Raw genomic sequence first — 18,439 nt, forward strand, 5'->3', positions numbered from 1 at the left:
AAAATGTAAACACAAAATATGAAGTGTTGTCTCGTTGTCTCGTTGTCGTTGTTGTTGTTGTTGTCGTTGTCGTACAAAACCGAAAACGCGTATATTATGACGCCGTGTATAATTGCAATTGTTTTGTTGTAAATGCACTCACTCACTCTCGCTCACTCGGGGATTGTGTAAAGCGTAAAATGATTGAGTTTTCCAAAATGATAATAATAAGTATTAAATGTCATTTTAAAATGTATTAATTAAATTGGTTTTAATTGAAATGCATTCGACTACATCGTCGTCATCATCATCATCCCTTCCCTTCCCTTCCCTTTACCCTCTCCCACCTTTTCATTCTACCCTTTTTCCCTCTCTTTTCCCTCCGTTTCTACTCTTTTTTCTCCTCATTTTGCTTTTCATTTTTCCCTTTTTGTCACGTCGCGATGGCGTTGACGGTGACGCTGGTGGTATCCAAACTTTCAATTAATTAAAACAATAATAATAATAATAATAATTTTTTTTTGCAGTCTGGTTTATCATCGTCAGTAGGACCCAGTTCACCTCGACCAAGTAGAAGTAGTCCATCGTCGCCGGTTGTCGAATCGACAAACGCGACGGCGGTAACGGCAGGAACCGGTACGCGACCTGCGAGTCCTACACCGGGTAGATGTTGCGACACGGGGAGACCCCTTTTCACCGATCCCATAACCGGTCAAACCGTTTGCTCTTGTCAATACGATTTATTAAGTTATCAAAGGTTGGCAAGCGCCGGTGTCGGTCCCGCAGGGTTACCTGCACTATCAATGTACAGTGCGCCTTACGCCGACGGTATGGCAGCTTATTTTCCAGCTTTGGGAGCCGATCAAGCACCTTTTTACACTCCTTCCGTAAGTATTACTATTATTATTATCATTATTAGTAATAAAAGACAAACTTACTTCAATTAAGAAGAAGAAGAAGGAGGAAAAAAAACAAACTTGCGTCTGTTGTTGTTGTTGTTCTTTCTAAATAACGGCCTATTATTATTATTATTATTATTAATATTTCAAATTATCGAGAGACCTTAATTTTTAATATAATAATAATAATAACAACCTTTAAAATAAGGACGATTTGTTGTTACGAAGAAAAAAAATGGCGTTAATATTTAAAATTTTTTCGAGGTTGGCCACCACTACAAACAACCACCACGTGTTTTTGTTTTTTTTTTAAACTTTTATTGCGCCTTCACATAGAAACAATTTTTTTTGTTAAACGTTGGCACTTTTGCTTCAAATCAAATTCTCCTATTAATTTCTGAATGCGCATTCAATGACGTCACATACATCATAATATTGTTTTTTTAATTCATTTAATTCGAAACGAAAAGGCAAAGAGAAAGAGAGAGTGAGAGAGAGGGGAAAAAGGTACAAAACAAAACAATGAATGCAACAAACACACAACAGACAGACAGATAGACAGACAAACACTCACTCACGCCAGCTCATTTAAAAAAAAAAAAAAAATGAAAAAGTCAAAAAACGAGCCTGAAAAATTGATTATTCAACAAATGTACAAAAAAAAAAAAAAAAAATTCATTCATTGATTTAATGGCTTGTTCGAGCGCTTTTATTTTTACGTAAGACAAAAAAAACTTTTTTTTTTTTTTTTTTTTGAGCTCCTTTTACATTTTTCGCTTTTCTTGTTCTTTTTTTTTCTTCCTTCCTTTCTTTATTTTTTTCTTTTCATTCTTTATTCTATTTGAAAATATATAATTGTGTGTTTTATTATTATTATTATTAATTATTAAATATTCGACAGAAAAAAAATGGCAAAATCAACTCAAAACGTATCGTTCCATCCATTCATTCCTCTCACTTTACGGGGATCCCTTCCTCTCTCCCTCCCCCGTAAAAGAATTTTCCAAATCGCCATTTTATTTAAGGCTCGATCGATTCAAAGATTTGAATTTTTTTTTTTTTTTTTTTTTGAAAACAACGGCATGTTTCCGCCATTTTGTAAAAAAAAAAAACAAAATTTTTATATAAATCAGATCAATAACCTCGTTCGTTCGTTCGTTCGTTCGTATAAACGATTTATTTATTTATTTATTTTCTCATCCGACGCCATTAATTTCTCTTTTTTTTTTTTTTTTTATTTACAACAACAATATTTATCCATTTTATTATTATTATTATTATTATTATTATTATTTTCGTTCTTAGAAATTCATTATAAAAAAAAAATGGTGCGATTGCGCAATTTTTTATTAATTTTTCGCTACCTTCTTCTTTCTATTCTCGCGTAATCTTCTTTGTCGGTTTTTTTTTTTTTAGGCTTTTAAATCGATTTCTTGGAACTATGGCTGCCGATTCCATTCGATTCGATTCGATTCGATATATTTTTATTTCATTGAATTTGTTATTATTATTATTATTATTATTATTATTATTACTATTATTATTATTATTATTATTATTATTATTATTATTATTATTATTATTATTATTATTATTATTATTTCCCGTACGAATCCGATTTTTTTTGTTTTTATTCTTTTTAGGCTTTTCCGTTAGTTTAAACGACGACGACAATGACGATCAATTTTTTTTTCTTTTTTTTTTCGATACCCTCCTCCTTCTCCCTCCTACTACTACTCCCTTCTGCCCTTCCCCTCTCCCTCCCTCCCTCCCTCCCTTCCTTCCCACGTGCAAATTGAATGATTTCACGTCTATCAGAAAAAAAAAAAAAAAAAAAAAATTGTGTTTGCACATAATCAAAAGTTATTGTTCGATCATTATTATTATTATTTTTCAGCATCGATTTACATCGAAATAAGCTTTTTTTTAACCTTTTTGATTTAGCGGACACAAAGGTTCTCTCTCTCTCACACACACTCTCTCTTTCGTTATTATCATTATTATTACTATTATTATTATTATTATTTTCAATTGTTTCATTTCATTTTTTTCTTTTTCTTTTTTTTTTTTTATTATTTAATTCGCTGATGAGCCTTAATTGTTTTCTCTCTTTTCTCAACCTTTTGCCTTCTTTTTAAAAATTAATTTATGTTATAAAAAAGTGAAAAGAAAAAGAGGAAGAAAAAGAAGGAAGAAGAAAAAGAGTAGAGAATAAATAATAATAAACGGGGCGTTAAAAAAAAACCCTTTCCCGCCTCTCTCTCTCTCTCTCTCTGTTAATAGTAAAATATATATATATTGAAATAGTAATAATAATATCAAGTAATAAAAAGGAATCTGAACAGATGTTACAACGTCGTCAACTTGCATTTTCAACCCTTTTTTTTCCTTTTTCCTTCTCCTTTTTCTTTCTCTCTCTCTCTCTCTCTCTCTCACTCTATTCTTAGGGGTTGTTGTTATTACAATTTAAAATTTACTGACTTTGACTTTATAGTCAGTTTTAAATTTATAAGTTTTTATATTACGGTATCGGTCGGTCGGCGACGGGTGAAAAATATTTTTTTTTTATATCCTCCCCTCCTCTTTCCCCCTCTCTCTTCCTCCCCTCCCTCCTACCACCTTCCTCTCTCTGTTTTTACTCTCGCGTGATTGATATGGCATAAAAACGACTCCTTCAATTAATCAATCGTAATTAAAATTTATCAATTTTCTATTTTTTTTTTCTCCTCCTTATCGATAAGTTAAATATGAAGAAAACAACAACAACAACCGATAAATGAGTTATTTGTTTGTTTGTTTGTTTGTCGTTTGTCGAAAGAAAATAATTAAAACTAATAAAAAAAAGAAAATTTTCCGTTAACGAAAAAAAAAAAATTAAATAATAATGTCGTCGTGTGTTTTGTTACTCGTCGTGTGTTAGTCGGTTAAGTTTTTTTTTTTTTTTTGTTTAAATTATGTTTTCTTTAATGTTTTTTTTGTTTTGTTTTGTTCTGTAACATAAAATTGTCGGATTCCACATAAAATTGCGCAAATAAATTTTTTTTAAAATAAACAATCCATTGTTTTCATTCTTTCTTTCTTTCTTTTATTATTTTTTCGCAAAGGCGAACGTCTTTAAAAATCGTAATAATAATAATAATAATAATAATAATGACACTCCATGTCTTATTCCTTATACGATTGCATTGTTGTTGTTGTTGTCGTCGTTGTTGTTGTTGTTGTTTTTTTTTTGCAACAAGCTCGCACTTTTTTTTCTTTCTTTCTTATTCGAATTCAATGCGTTATGTTCATTTCGGCGGTTTTTCTTTTTTTTTTTTTGCACACAAATAAAACAATGAAAGTTGAAAACAATGATGATACAATTACAAATGATGTGTGTGTGTGTGTGTTTGTTTGTTTGTTTGTTTTTTTATTCGTTGTACGTGCGTGTGTTTGTTTTATTAGAGCTTTTGTCTTTTGCGCCTTATATTGCTCTCTATTAATAAATAATTTTAATTAAATCGAATTTACTGCGAGTTTTTCTTCTTCTTCTTCTTCTTCTTCTTTCTCATTACATTTTCAACTTCCGGTTTTTTTTTCTTTTTCACTTCCTTAGTGACGTCATAACCATATTTTCCTCGTTTCGTTTCGACCAAATCCCGCGGGTGTATATAATCGTTTAAATAAATCCACCAAACTCTTGTCATTCATTCATTCGTTCTACAACGTTCTAATCTCAATCGTGTTTTTTCCTACCTTACAAACAAACAAACAAAAAAAAAATGTCCGAAACAACAACCACAACGACAACAACAACAAAAACGATCCGTCCGCGTTTTTCTCATTCAATATGCAAAACGTGTTTTATTATAAGGAATTGAACGAGACAAAAATAACATTTCGGTATATATGGTTATCCGTTTGTTCAAACAAACAAACAAACAAACAAAAAAAGATTTAAATGTTTTCATAAAGAAAAAAAAAAACAGACAATCAATTACAAAAACTCAAAACGGTTTTAATTCGTTTTTTTTTTTTTTTTTGGATGGTGACACGACAATTTTCATTCTTCGAATCACGTTTGATAATAATAATAATAATAATAATAATAATAATAATAATAATAATAATAATAATAATAATAATAATAATAATCAGATTCGTTAGCACGTGTGACGTATAACTAACATTTAAAAAAAAAAAAACCCGCGCGCGCGTTTTTTTTTTTTTTTAAATTGTTAATATAATAATAATAATAATAATAATAATAATAATAATAATAATAATAATTTTTTTTTAAACGGGGAAAACTGTCGACACCGTGTTACAGTAAAAAAAAAAATCAACTTATATAAATTCTTTTTTGTGTTCGTGTGTGTGTGTGTGTGTGAGTGGGTGAGTGCGTGCGTGCTTTTTTAAATGCAATAAATGCATAAAAAATTGTGTCGTATGGAAGAAAGGGGGAGAAAATGAGAGAAAGAGTGAGAAAGAGAGAGAGACCAAAGGCGACAGTACGAAAATATGAGTCTGAAAAAAAAAAAGGCGAACCGGGAAAATTTACAGTTTGTCACTAAGCAATTGTCAGCTCAAGCTGTTTTACATGCAAACTCATCACATTATTCACCTCCGCCATTCCTTTCGCCCTTGTTATTTTAAATTAAATTTTTATTAAAAAAAATTTATTCGACATTTTTTATTTTTTTTTATTATGACGCACTTTTCATACTCGTCGTCGTCCTCCTCGTTGTCGTCGTCGTCGTCGTCGGTGCTGCCGCCACTTTTTAATTTTCCCTCATCCCCACCCCCTTCCTGCCAGTTTTAAAGTATCTTCACGGGGGAAAAAGAAACTGGGAAAGTAAAAGGAAAAAAAATTCGTATACGAATCGCTGAACGTTTCGCGCACGCACACACACCCCCTTCTTCGTCCCCCGCCCTAATATTATCAATATCATCATCATTATCATTATTATTATATTTATTTTTTTCCATTTTCAGGCTGGTCTCGAGCTTAAGGAAAATTTAGCTGCTGCTGGAGCGGCGGCGTCATGGCCTTATCCATCGGTTTATCATCCTTACGATAGTTTCGGTTACCCTTTTAACGGGTGAGTAATTAATTATTATTATTATCATTATCATTATTATTATTATTAATCATTTATCATCGTCGTCGTCATTATCAACAAAAACAACACGTGTATTGTTTTCAGTTTTTTTTTTTTTTTTTTTTTTTACCTTTTTCATGTGTTATATAGATTCAAACATGATGATCGATACGTAGTAAAGTAAAAAACATGTTTCCTTCATTTTGACCTTTTTCCCTAATAAAAAAAAAATTCATCCGAACCTTTTTTTTTCCTTTTTTTCCTTTTTTTTTTTTATTCCTCCAGCTTCTGTTTTATTCAATACGATCATCATTATCATCATCATCATCATCATTCACCTTCGTGTCCTCTCTCTTTTTTACCTTTTTTTTTTTTTCTTTTTTTTAACCCGCCCATTTTATCATCTTTTTTTTCTTTTTTTACGTTAAAGGGGAGAAGGGAGGTAGAAGAAAAGGGGGGGAAAAAAAAGGTTCGTCGGAAACTAAAATGTTTTCCTTTTCTTTTTACCCATCTCTCTCTCTCTCTCTCTCTTACTCTGACATGTTATAAAATTTCGTTTGAAGTTATATAAAAAATAATTTAAAATCGATCCTTCTTTTTCTTTTAACCTTTTCCTTTTTTTTTCCTTTTCTATCCATTTAATTTTTCTTGTATTAATTGTTGTTTGTTGTTGTTGTTGTTCTCGTTGTTGCCCTTTTTTTCTTCTTTGTTTCCTTTTTTTTTGTTTCGTAAAACAAACGAATTTATTTATTAAATTCATTTACATTTCCCCTTTTTTTGCTTTTTTTTTTTTTTCTTTCTGCCATTTTTATTTCGATATCTCGTTTCGTTCGATACGTATACATTTATCGTTACACAATCGATAATAATGATAATTAATAATCGTACAAACAACTTTTTTTTTTTCTGAACAATTTTCCAAAGTAAATAAAACGCCTTAAAAAAATAAAATTTTAACTACTTTGTAATTTTATCCATAATTTATTCATTCATTATTATTATTATTATTTTTACGATTTTTTTTTTAAATAAATTTTTTTTTTTTTGAAAAGTTAAAACAACAAATTAATAATCAACTTAATTAATATTTAATAAATAATAATAATAATAATACGAATGGTGTTTTTATTTATTGAAACATAACGAACCGTAAATAAGTGTAATAATAATTTCAAGGAAGAAAAAAAAAAAAAAGTAATAAAATTAATAGTTTAGAACTTGAATCATTATTATCATTATTATCGTTATTATCATTATCATTATTTAATCATTAAAAACCACGTCGAAAACAACAACCGAGTGCGCGTGTGACCCAAAAAAATTATTATTATAACTAATAATTCGTTCGCGGTTCTAAAAACAAAATCGTTTCGTTTAATCGTGTTTTATTTTTTAAATTTAAATGAATAAATAAAAAAAAAAAAAAAAAACGCAAGCGTAAAATGTCGGGGCAGGAGAATCAGAAAAAAAATTTGACGGATCATCACACGTTTAAGTGACGCACCCTTACAAAAAAAAAAAAAAATTGTAAAAACCTTTTCAAATCCGACCTTTTTTCTTTTTTTTTCCTTTTTTATTGCGCGTCATTTTTTTAATCAAATTAAAACTGATCGATATTATTATTATTATTATTATTATTATTATTATTATTATTATTATTATTATTATTATTATTATTATCATTATTATTAATTTAAAAATTATAATATGGCGAATGAATGAATGAATGATTTGAATAAAAAAATAAAACTGATTCGACCAACCGTTTGTTGGTCGACATTTAATGATCGAAAGGTTTTTTGTCGTAAAAAAATATGTCGGACATTTTCATTGCGGAAACGGTTACGATAAAAACCACGCTTGCCAACTTTAAAGTTTTGCATTTACACAGGCACACACACACACACGTGTAAAACGTTTTAAAAAAAACGTATAAATGACTGAGGTAACTCTCAATAAACTTCATTCCGCATACCTGAACGATTAAAACTAGAAAGAATAGGAGGTGAATTTTTTCTTTTTAAAAAAAATAACTTTTCCATAATCGAAACATGGGGGAGAAAAACTTTCTTACAAAAAAAAAAAAAAAAACAAATAATTTTCCATCGACGACGGGTTGTGCGTTTCCGTATTCGACGACGACGACAAAGTTTCGATTAATTCAGTTTCCGGATCCGTCGTTCAAATCGTTTTTATTTTATTTTCTTTCTGTTTTGTCATTTCGAATCTTTTTTTTATTTCTTTTTTTTTTTTTGGTTGCCAAAAGGTCATAGGTTAAAAGAATCAAATGACAAAACAATATGGGTGGCCGCGTGTCAATTTTTGTCTCTTAGGGTCATCTCCCACAATAATAATAATAATAATAATAAATTTTCTTAGAAATTTTTTTTTTTATGTAATCAATTAATTTCTTATCATGTTTTCATCGTAATTATTTATTAATAAACATAATTTGTTAATTGACCGACACTAATAACGATGACGACATTTTTGAACCTTCACCGCGTGACGGGGGGTGAGGGGGGCAAAAGTATTATTATTATTCCTACCAACATCGTTTTTTTTTTTTTTTTTAGAAACGTCGGTGACCTCACCGAGTTTTATTTTATTTTTTTTTTTCATTTTCGAAAAATTATTTATTTAATTTTTATTATAATATATTATGCAAATGTACAAACGCGCAAGACAAACGCAAACAAACACGTTGTTGTCAGTCTATCGGTCACGACATCACATCGATTACTTTTATTACCAAATTGGAAAACGTATTAATGGATGGATGAGACGTCATTTCCTCTCACCTGCGTCAAATTGAGACTTGAATATTAACAAAAAAAAAAAAAATTTTTTTTTTTTTTTTTTTTTTTTTGCTGCCTCTTACTTTACACACACACACACACACAGACATTTTTTATGTTTTTCTTTGTTGTTGTTGTTGTTGTCGTTTGTCGTTTGTTGTTTTTTATTTATTTTCTATTATTATTATTATTATTTTTGTTTTGAATCAAAAACATACTACATAAAATTTATTTTTATTATTTTTTATAGTTAATATTTCGAATTTAATTTCCATTTTTTTTTTTTCGTTTTAAATTTATTATCATTTTCATTATCATTATTATCATTATTATTATTATTATTATTATTATTAACAGTTTCATTCATGATAATTATTAAATGTAATAAAAAAAATTCTTTATTTCCTTATTTTTATTTTTAACCAAATTTGGTCTCTCTCTCGCCCTATCTATGATTTTGTATAAAAACGATTAAAAATATTTTAATGCAATAATAATAATAATAATAATAATGATTTAAACCTTTCGATAAAGTGTGGGGGTTCGTGGGGGGAGGGGGGGTAGGTAGGTGGGTAGAGAAATGGAAATTTGAACGAATTTGTCGGTAAATCAATAAAAAAAAAAAATTTTTTTTTTTTTTTAAAATAATTGAAAACAAATCATTCCATCATCGTTTTTTTTTTTTTTTTTTTTTTTTTTTTTTTTTTTAATTGAAAACATTATTAATTTGTTATTGACACGTTTGGAATATCGGAAAATTTCACATTTACAAATCTGTTTACACGATTTTTTCACAAACACATACACACACACAGGAAAAAAAAAAAACGTTCGAGTTAATAAATGAAACGTTCGACGAATGTGATGATGATGATGACGTTTTTGTCGATAATGAAAAATTCTTGTCGGTTGGATAAGTGGGTGAGGGGGGGGGTGGGAAATGCATAATCGAAACATTGATTAATTTGACGGTGATTTTCTAAACGCAAACACCCCACTCCCCCGCTCCTCAAAGAAAAAAAATCTAAGAATCGCGATATTAGAAAAATTTCTCTTCGCGTTCCGGAATGAATCTTGTAAATGTGGGCGTGGTGTTAATTATTTAAATAATCATTTCCGGTTTTCTTTTTATCATATTTCACACGTCTTTCTTGGGCATAAAACAAACACGTGATGAGATTTTTCCTGTTTTTCCATGTTTTTTGTTGTTGTTGTCGTCGTACCCAAAAGTGCGTAACCGTTAACCGCGTAAATTAACGTATAAAATATTTTTTTTCTAAACTCCGTTTGTTCGTTCGTTCGTTTTAAAAAGAGAAGAAAATGGTTTTTATCATTTAAAAAAAAAAGAAACAAACGAACAAACAAACAAAAAAAAAAAAATTTAAATAAAATCTGATAGATTACAAAAGAGACTCAAAAAAAAAAAAAAGTAGACAGTTAGGGGAATAAAATAAAATAAAATAAAAAAATGGCATAATATAAAATAAAGTATGATGGATGACATTTTAATTGCTTTTTAAAAGACAAAGTTAGCTTTTGTGACCCTGCCTTTTTTTCCCTCTCCCTTCTCCCTTTCTTCCTTCCTTTATCCCATAGCCGTCCAGGATTTTATCCTTTTCTATTCCCCACCCCTTCTCTCTCTCTCTCATGGTATTATTCAAAAGTATTTTTCTATATATATATTTATAATTTTTTTTTTAACATTCGCACGTAAACGACAATTTCAAAAAAAAAAAAAAAAAAAAAGAGAAAAAAGCTTTTTTATGTCTTTTTTTTTCGCGCGTTAGTTATAAAAAAAAAAAAAACAGCAACAACAACAACAAACACGCGAACGCGAGAAACAAACGGGGTAAAAAAAAAAAAAAAAAAAAAATTTCCAACGTCTCGAATCAAAATTTAACGTTTTTATTATTATTATCGTAAGCGCCGGTTGGGGTGGCAAAACAATAAAAAAAAAAAAAAAATTATAATAAAAGGAAACAAAAGAACGACAAACGGCAACGACAACAACAACAACAACCAAACCTAATCACGTATAAAAACAAATGTAAAGCAAAATAACGTATCCCGTCCGTTTCCTATTCGAATTGTTTCTACCCACGACGGGTTAAATATGGTCGTCGTCGTCGTCGTCGTCGTTTATGTCGTCGTTGTAACCTTCGTTGCATTGTAATTAGATTGTCGTGTAATGAGAAAGAGAAAATGAGTGAGTGAATGGAAACCGATACCAACCGACCGACCACGTAGGGGGGGAACGGGAGTGACGTGAGAAGAGAGGGGGGGGAGAAAGGCGTTACGTAAAAGAATAAGAAAAATAGTCCCGATTAATTTAACGACCGGATACTCCATGTTTTCGATTCGATTGCATTGCTGAACAATTCATCGATTAATTTTTCAGAAGGCCTTGTCTTGTTGTTCTCGCTTAAATAAGGTACGCACACGCACACGCACACGCCCTCCTCTCTGTTTCTCGTCTTTCAAATTCATTTGAAAATTTATATCATTTTCGCGTTACGAAATTCCAATTCATTCCAATACGACGGCTCATTCTCTTTATTTTACCTTTAACCGTTCGATATTTTCGATTTATCGATTATCGATAATAATAATAATAATAATAATAATAAAACTCAATGATGACCGTTAAGTATGTAACGAATTTTCGGTTATTCAATTTGAGTCAAGATGCGTTCGAACGTATCGTCGTCGTCATATAGTTCCGCTTCCGTCAATTTTTTCTTTTTTTTTTTTATTATCGGCGGCCATTTTTTTTTTGTAACCGTTTCCGTTTCTCTCGTGTAAGAAATTATTATTATTATTATTATTATTATTTATTTTCTTTTCGTTTTTATTTCTAACTTTTAAAAAAAAATTATTAATATTTGCTGTTGTTGTTGTTGTTACTGTCTTTCCACTTTCACCTTCTTTCGCCTCCCCACACCCAACCTCCCTCCTCTCTATCTCTCTCTTTCTCCCTTTTATCCTTCCCTGTGGAATTGTTTTAACTTTTATTGACCAATAAAAAAAGAAAAAAAAACGAAAAATAGTTTTTACCTGTTTCCTACCAAAAATACGAAAAAAATTAAAAATAAATAAATAACTTTATATCAAGCAGGTGGTTTAAAAAACCCAAAATTATCATTATTATTATTATTAATATTATTATTACCATATTAGTAATCTTAATCATCATCTTAATAATAATAATCATTATTATTTTATTTTATTTTTATAAATAAATAAATAAATGAATGAATGAATTGTTTAACGATTTTTATTTTAAATTGTTTAAATTATTTATTATTATTATTATTATTATTTAACAACCGATATAAACCGGAAATGATTATTTTCCTTAAATTTCTTTCTTCCTTTCTTTCTTTCTTTATAAAAAGGCATAAATTTTAATTTATTTAAATTTATTTATTTATAATAAAAAAAAAAAAAGAAAAAGAAAAACATTCGTAATTGGCAATAATTTATTTATTTATTTTTATTTTTTTTTTTATTTTTGGTTTGCTTTCTGTTATTGAATGTGAAATAAATTGTATAAATAAATAAATAAATAAATAAATAACGTAACGACAAATTTTTTTACGGATGAATAAATTTCTTTTTTGAAAAAAAAAAAAAAAAAAACGGAAACGGAAATCGATTCGAATTAATAATATACTTTTTAAAATTTACATCGGATAAATTTTCGCGAAATAAAAAAAAAAAAATTTATTTTCAAATAATAATAAAAAAAAACGTTCGGGGGGAATAGAGAGAGAGAGAGAGAGAGAGAGCGTGTGTGTGGGGGGAAGGGAGGGTGTTAAAGAGAGAAAGAGAAAAAAAAGCTAGGAAAAATCACTTTTATCTTTTTTTTTTTTCTTTCAATTTTTTCCTTTCGCTCGTTTTCCTCCCTAACGGTCGCGTTTATACTCCCGTACTAAAAAAACCTCAAAATTTAAATAATAATAATAATGATAATGATAATAATAATAATAATAAGATTTTAAACAACAAGACAAGTTCAAAATGAAAATCTTTCATTACCAATCAAGAGAATGATTTTGCTGCTGCTGCTGCTGCTGCTGTTGTTGTTGTTGTTGATGTTGTTGTGTAAACAAAATGTGCCGGAGTCTTGAGTCGAGATAACGCTGAGCTAATAGTTTAAAGGATTAATATAAAAGAAGAAGAAGGAAATGAATAAATGTTCAGAAGAGAGAGAGAAAGAGAGAGAGATAAAAGGAAAAGAGGGAAGGACAAAGGGAAAGGGAGGAAGGGGAATAAAGACGAGATGAAGGAAAATCATCCGAGGGGCGTATTTTAGAGTAACGAATTTATATCTATTGATTGACAACCGTAAGCTGATATATAGCTTTTCAAGGAAAATCATTGGAACGCGTAATGAACGCGAACGGTTTCGATTAACCGTCGTTACCATGACAACGGACACCATATTTTATATACAAATTAAATTTTTACCAAACAGCAACAACATCAACAACAACAGCAGTAACAATTATCATTGTTATATGATTTTTGTTTTTCCGGATATGGTTAAAAAAAAGTTTATCGTTTGACCTCTTATTTTCCTTCTTACCCTCCTCCCCTATCCCTCCCCCCACTTTTTTTCTTAAAACCCAAAAAAAATTTGACCTTATTGTCGTCTGCTACTTTAATGTTCGGCTATTAAAAAAAAAAAAAAAAAAAAAAAAAAACAAATAATTAACGAAAGGTCAATTTAAAATGAGTTCAAAACTATTAAAAAAAAAAAAAAAAATTGCGCAATCGATTTGTGCGTGTTTGTGCGTGTGCGTTCGCGTTGTCGACTTTTTTTGTTTAAATTTATTTATTTATTTATTTATTTATTTTTTAATTCTCCGATTGGTTAAATTTTAATTGCCTGCCATGTTTTTTTTTTGTTTTTTTTTTATATTCTATTTGTAGAAATTTTTGTTTGTTTGTTTGTTTGTTGTTGTTTTTGTCGTTTCCTTTCGTTATTTTATCGTCGTCTTAGCTCGAAATTTATTTTTGTTGCCACGAAAATCAAAATTCTACATCGAAATGAAAAAATAATTTTTTTTAAATTTTGTTTTTATCGAATCAAAATGGCGTTTCTTTGAATTTAAAAAAAAAAAAACACGTTCGACTTATTAACGTTCGACGTCATCTTTTTATTTCTCGAACGTTCGGAGGCAAACGCGGGAGCTTGCGCGATTCTTTTCCACTTTCTCCGCAAATCTTTTTTTTTTTTTTTTTTTTTTTTTTTCAAATTACAAATCTTGAAAAAAACGATGCGAAAATTTTTCTCCCCCATTTCAAACTCTTCCCCTCTCTCTCTCTCTCTTTCGAAATAATACATCTTATATATAAATATAAATGTTCGAACGTAAAGGCGTTCGCTACCATCGGTCAAACCGCAAAATAGCTTCTATTAAAAATATACAATCAACGTCTCCATTTAAAATTTTTATCTTCTTCTGACACTTGAAAATTTATTTAAAATTTAAACCGGCATTAAACCGGTATGGAAATACGCCATTTTTTTTTTTTTTTTTACCGCAAACCGTTATCCTCAATCATTATTATTATTATTATTATTTAAAAAAATTTCCCCCCCCACCCGCCGCTCGTAATTTATTTTTAATTTTCCATCTCATTCGATTTATTATCGATTTATTTAACATAGTCGTAATGGAAAATTAAAATTTTCGCGCGTGGTTAAACGTTGCGGCAATGAAAATAAAAAAAAAAAAAGGTTAAAGGTTAAAAAACAATTTTCCAAGAGAGAGAGAGAGAAGAGAGAAACGGTTTAATATTTTTAATTCCGTTTTTTAAATGGGTTTAAAAAAAAAAAAAAAAAGAGAAAGAGGGAGATGTAGAGAAAAAAAAGTGAGATAGATGAAAAAATAGTGAGTGAAAGAGAGACAGAGAGAGAGAGAGAGAGAGAGAGAGAGAGAGAGAGAGTGAGAGAGAGAGATAGAGAAAGGTTTAAATAAAATTAACTTTAAAAAAAAAAAAATCATTTACGTTTGCACTTAAAAATGTTTCATATTTAAAAGCACGAAATTCAATTTTTAAAATACTAAACCGTATAAAAAAAAAAAAATCTTTTTGTGTACAAAAAAAGTGGGGAGAGGGGGGAGGGGAGAAACGATAAAAAGTTTGCTGATGGAAAAAAAAAAAAAAAAAAAAAAAAACGTCCAGGGTTAAAAAAAAAAAAAATGAAAATGAAAATGAAAATTTTATCTCTTCCAGTCCCGTCGAAATGGACGTGAAAACGTTTTAAATATTCCATGTGATATGAAACAACCGACCGAATGACGACGGAAGAGAGAGAAATCATTTTCCACCTTTTTTTTTTGACCTTTTTTTTGGAAGGAGGAAGGGGGGGGGGAAAAACAAAAATTGAATCAACCCGTTTGTATCATCATCATCATTATTATTATTGTTACTTTCAGATACGGTATGGATTTGAACGGTGCGAGAAGGAAAAATGCAACGAGAGAAACGACGAGCACTCTCAAAGCTTGGCTCAACGAGCATAAAAAAAATCCGTATCCGACCAAAGGTGAAAAAATTATGTTGGCAATAATAACGAAAATGACTTTGACTCAAGTGTCGACGTGGTTTGCCAACGCGAGGCGGAGACTTAAAAAAGAAAATAAAATGACGTGGGAACCGAGAAACAGGGTAGAGGAAGAAGACAATAATAACGAAGAAAGCGGTAGGAAAAGTGCGGATAACGGAAAAGATCCAGGTGAGTGTGAATGTGCGAGTGCGTATGTGCTCGATACCACGATGATAAACAAGAGAGAGAGAGAGAGAGAGAGGAACGGATTAATAATAATAATATTAACGGAAAACTTCCCCCTTTCCCCTTCTCCTCCATTTCCCCCCTTCCTTTAAGTTAATAGTAATAAAACTCATCGGAAATAAATTCATTGCATCGGACGTCGACTTATGCTAGTATATAATCATCGTCATCATCATCCCTTATTGCATCCCTCTTTTTCATCGTCGTCGTCGTCGTCATCATCTCAACGTATTAAATTTTTCAAACCTCCTAACTAACTAACCTAATCCATCATATTATTAATGGCGGTTAAAAACGAAACAAAAGAAAAAAAAAAAAAAAAACTAAAAATTATCGTGGCTTTAGAAATCAATATTTGCAATATTTTATTATCATTATTATCATCATCATCATCATCATCGAAAACGTCACTTGATTTTAACAATTACAAAATAATAATAATAATAATAATTAATTTAAATTTCGGAATAAGAAATTAATTTGAATCGTATAAAACTTTTTATAAACATCGAAACCGCGATTAGCAAGCAAACAAACAAAATTTAAATTTTGATTTGACGGTATTAGTATTATTATTATTAATAGTCCACCGCCTTTTCTCGCCACTTCGCCATTTTTTTTTTTTTTTAAATGTCAATTAAATTTAAATTTTTTTCATTAAAAAATATGAATTGATCGATCGGTTGTTCCGTCGGACGGTCGATCGTATTCAATGTAGTAAAAATTTACTTTAATCCCAATTTTATGAAAAACAACAACAAACAACAAACAACAATAATGATAATGATAATGATAATGATAATAATTGAAGAATTTAAAGAGAAAAAAAAAAAGAAATCTCCTCCTTTCTTTCCTTCTTTCTTTCTCACGGCAGAATCATTTTGCGCCTACCTTGTTTTTGTTGTTGTTTTTGTTTTTGTATTTGTTGTTGTTGTTTGTCGTTGTGGTTGTTGTTACTATAAAAACTTTTTGTTTCCCATAAGAAACTAAATGCTCTCCTAGGTATTTTATTACAATATTCCTTTCGAATAAAAAGGTTTCTTTCTTTCTTTCTTTTTAACTTTCGTTAACTTACGATGATTATTTTCATGTGAATCCAACTTTTTATTTTTTGCTGTTAATTGCAAAAAAAAAATTTTTTTTTTACATGTCTAGCATATCGTGGCGGCGCCCGAATTGTGACGCCTGCGTTTTTTTTTTTTTTTTTTAATAATAATCGAAACAATATCGTTTAACTTTTTAGAAAAAAAAAAAACGCTACTGAACAATTTATATTTATATTTATATTTATTTTTATTTACCGCTTGTTATTTATTTTTTCTTTCTTTCTGCCGCCACGTAAAAAAAAATGGCTTTTACTACAATGATTTAATTGGATATTGTATTTATTGTTTAACATTGAAATCTGTTAAAATCTTTTACGAAACGTATCAAATGTTAAACGAAAGAACCCCACACAACTTTCCATCCATCCATTGAAATCAGATAATAGAAAACAGTCAGTGGTGGCTGCTGGAGTCAAACGATCATCATCATCATTATTATTATTAGATGTTATCATTCAATCATTCACTTAGTAGAATTGTATTATCCTCTTTCATGGTGATGATAATGCAGTTTGCATTTTCCCTTCTTCCATTCTCGTTATAATTCCGATTGTTTTTCACACACACACACACACACACACACACACTCTCTCTCTTTCTCTCCGATAAGCAGCTTTTTAATCAATTTAAACTAGGGATGCTAACTAAACCGTTGTTTTTTTTATTATTATTATTTCAGATTCTAAAGATTCTGGAACCGGGTCTAGCGAAAATGGAGAAAGGCCCAATCATAGGATGGAATTGTTGGATAGACCTTGCGGACCCGTGGACACGGCTAGCGAGTGGAGCGAATCTCGGGCCGACAGCGGTCCGGATTCTCCGGAATGTTTGTTCGAAAGGCAACAACAACTTTTACATCCCGCTTACCAACACCTTCAACATCCCGCGAGCAGGTTGCACGTGCCATCGTCATCGTCTCCGAGCGGTCCCCCCAAACCGAGGATATGGTCGCTCGCGGACATGGCGAGCAAGGAAAACGACATTCATTCGTCGCCGTCGACGACGTCTGCTTTTTACGCTACCGCCGCCGGAAAGTTAATATCTCCGTTGAGCCGAGGCGCTATGCCTCCGCTATCGGTACCGCCGGGCTCGTATCCGAGGCCTCCGCCTCACGAGTTTTACCGTAGTCTATATGGACCCGCGGCTCATTTGGCCGGGAGTGCGGCGAGTGAAAGTGTTTCCCTACTCGAAACTTATTCGAGAACATTCGGGGGAGGATTGGAAGGCGGGGGTCCTCCCGCCGCGGGACCCGGAGGACAACTTTCGATCGTTTTATCCAAAGTCGCAGCCGCGGCTGCAGCCACTTCAGGGAATCCAACGTTTAATTTAAACGGGACGAGGCCAACGCAATCCGTCGCGACCGGAGCATCATCCGCATCCTCATCGACCTCCTCTTCCGCGTCCGATCACCAACAACCGCTATTACCAAATAAACAAATACCAGATCATTTAAAAACTCCCGCCGGCAAACCTTGACCATCGCCGACAGGGGAATTTTCCTCTGTTAAAACCAATGCTCAATCACCGGTTCGATGGTCTTTGCGATAATAAGGACAATAATAATAATAATAATAATTAATATATCCCAAATGTTGTTTTTTGTACAGCGATTAGTTATTAATAATAACCTTTTTATGTGATATATAAATATATAAATAAATAAATAAATAAAATATATATATAAATAAATAAATAATTTAAACAAGAAAAAGAAAAAAGAAAAGAAATGAAGGAGAAAAAAAAATTATTATTATTATTATCATTATTATTA

General features: G+C 30.5%; 2 protein-coding genes across 2 annotated transcripts; both read left to right on the forward strand.

Annotated features, from left to right (window-relative positions):
• Positions 1-422: 422 nt before the first annotated feature.
• Phum_PHUM562460 (uncharacterized protein) lies at positions 423-5,963 on the forward strand (the record flags this gene model as incomplete). Its single annotated transcript, XM_002431913.1, has 3 exons — positions 423-443; positions 507-866; positions 5,853-5,963. 3 exons carry the CDS (start codon positions 423-425, stop codon positions 5,961-5,963), a joined length of 492 nt encoding a protein of 163 aa, XP_002431958.1.
• Positions 5,964-15,213: 9,250 nt separating this feature from the next.
• Phum_PHUM562470 (Iroquois-class homeodomain protein IRX-1, putative) lies at positions 15,214-18,144 on the forward strand (the record flags this gene model as incomplete). The annotated part of the gene is made up of 2 exons (XM_002431914.1): positions 15,214-15,505; positions 17,348-18,144. The coding sequence occupies 2 exons, from the start codon at positions 15,214-15,216 to the stop codon at positions 18,142-18,144; spliced, it is 1,089 nt and encodes a 362-aa protein (XP_002431959.1).
• Positions 18,145-18,439: the final 295 nt, after the last annotated feature.

Source organism: Pediculus humanus, genomic scaffold (assembly GCF_000006295.1).
Source record: "Pediculus humanus corporis 1103172108298 genomic scaffold, whole genome shotgun sequence".
Lineage (NCBI taxonomy): Eukaryota > Metazoa > Arthropoda > Insecta > Psocodea > Pediculidae > Pediculus > Pediculus humanus.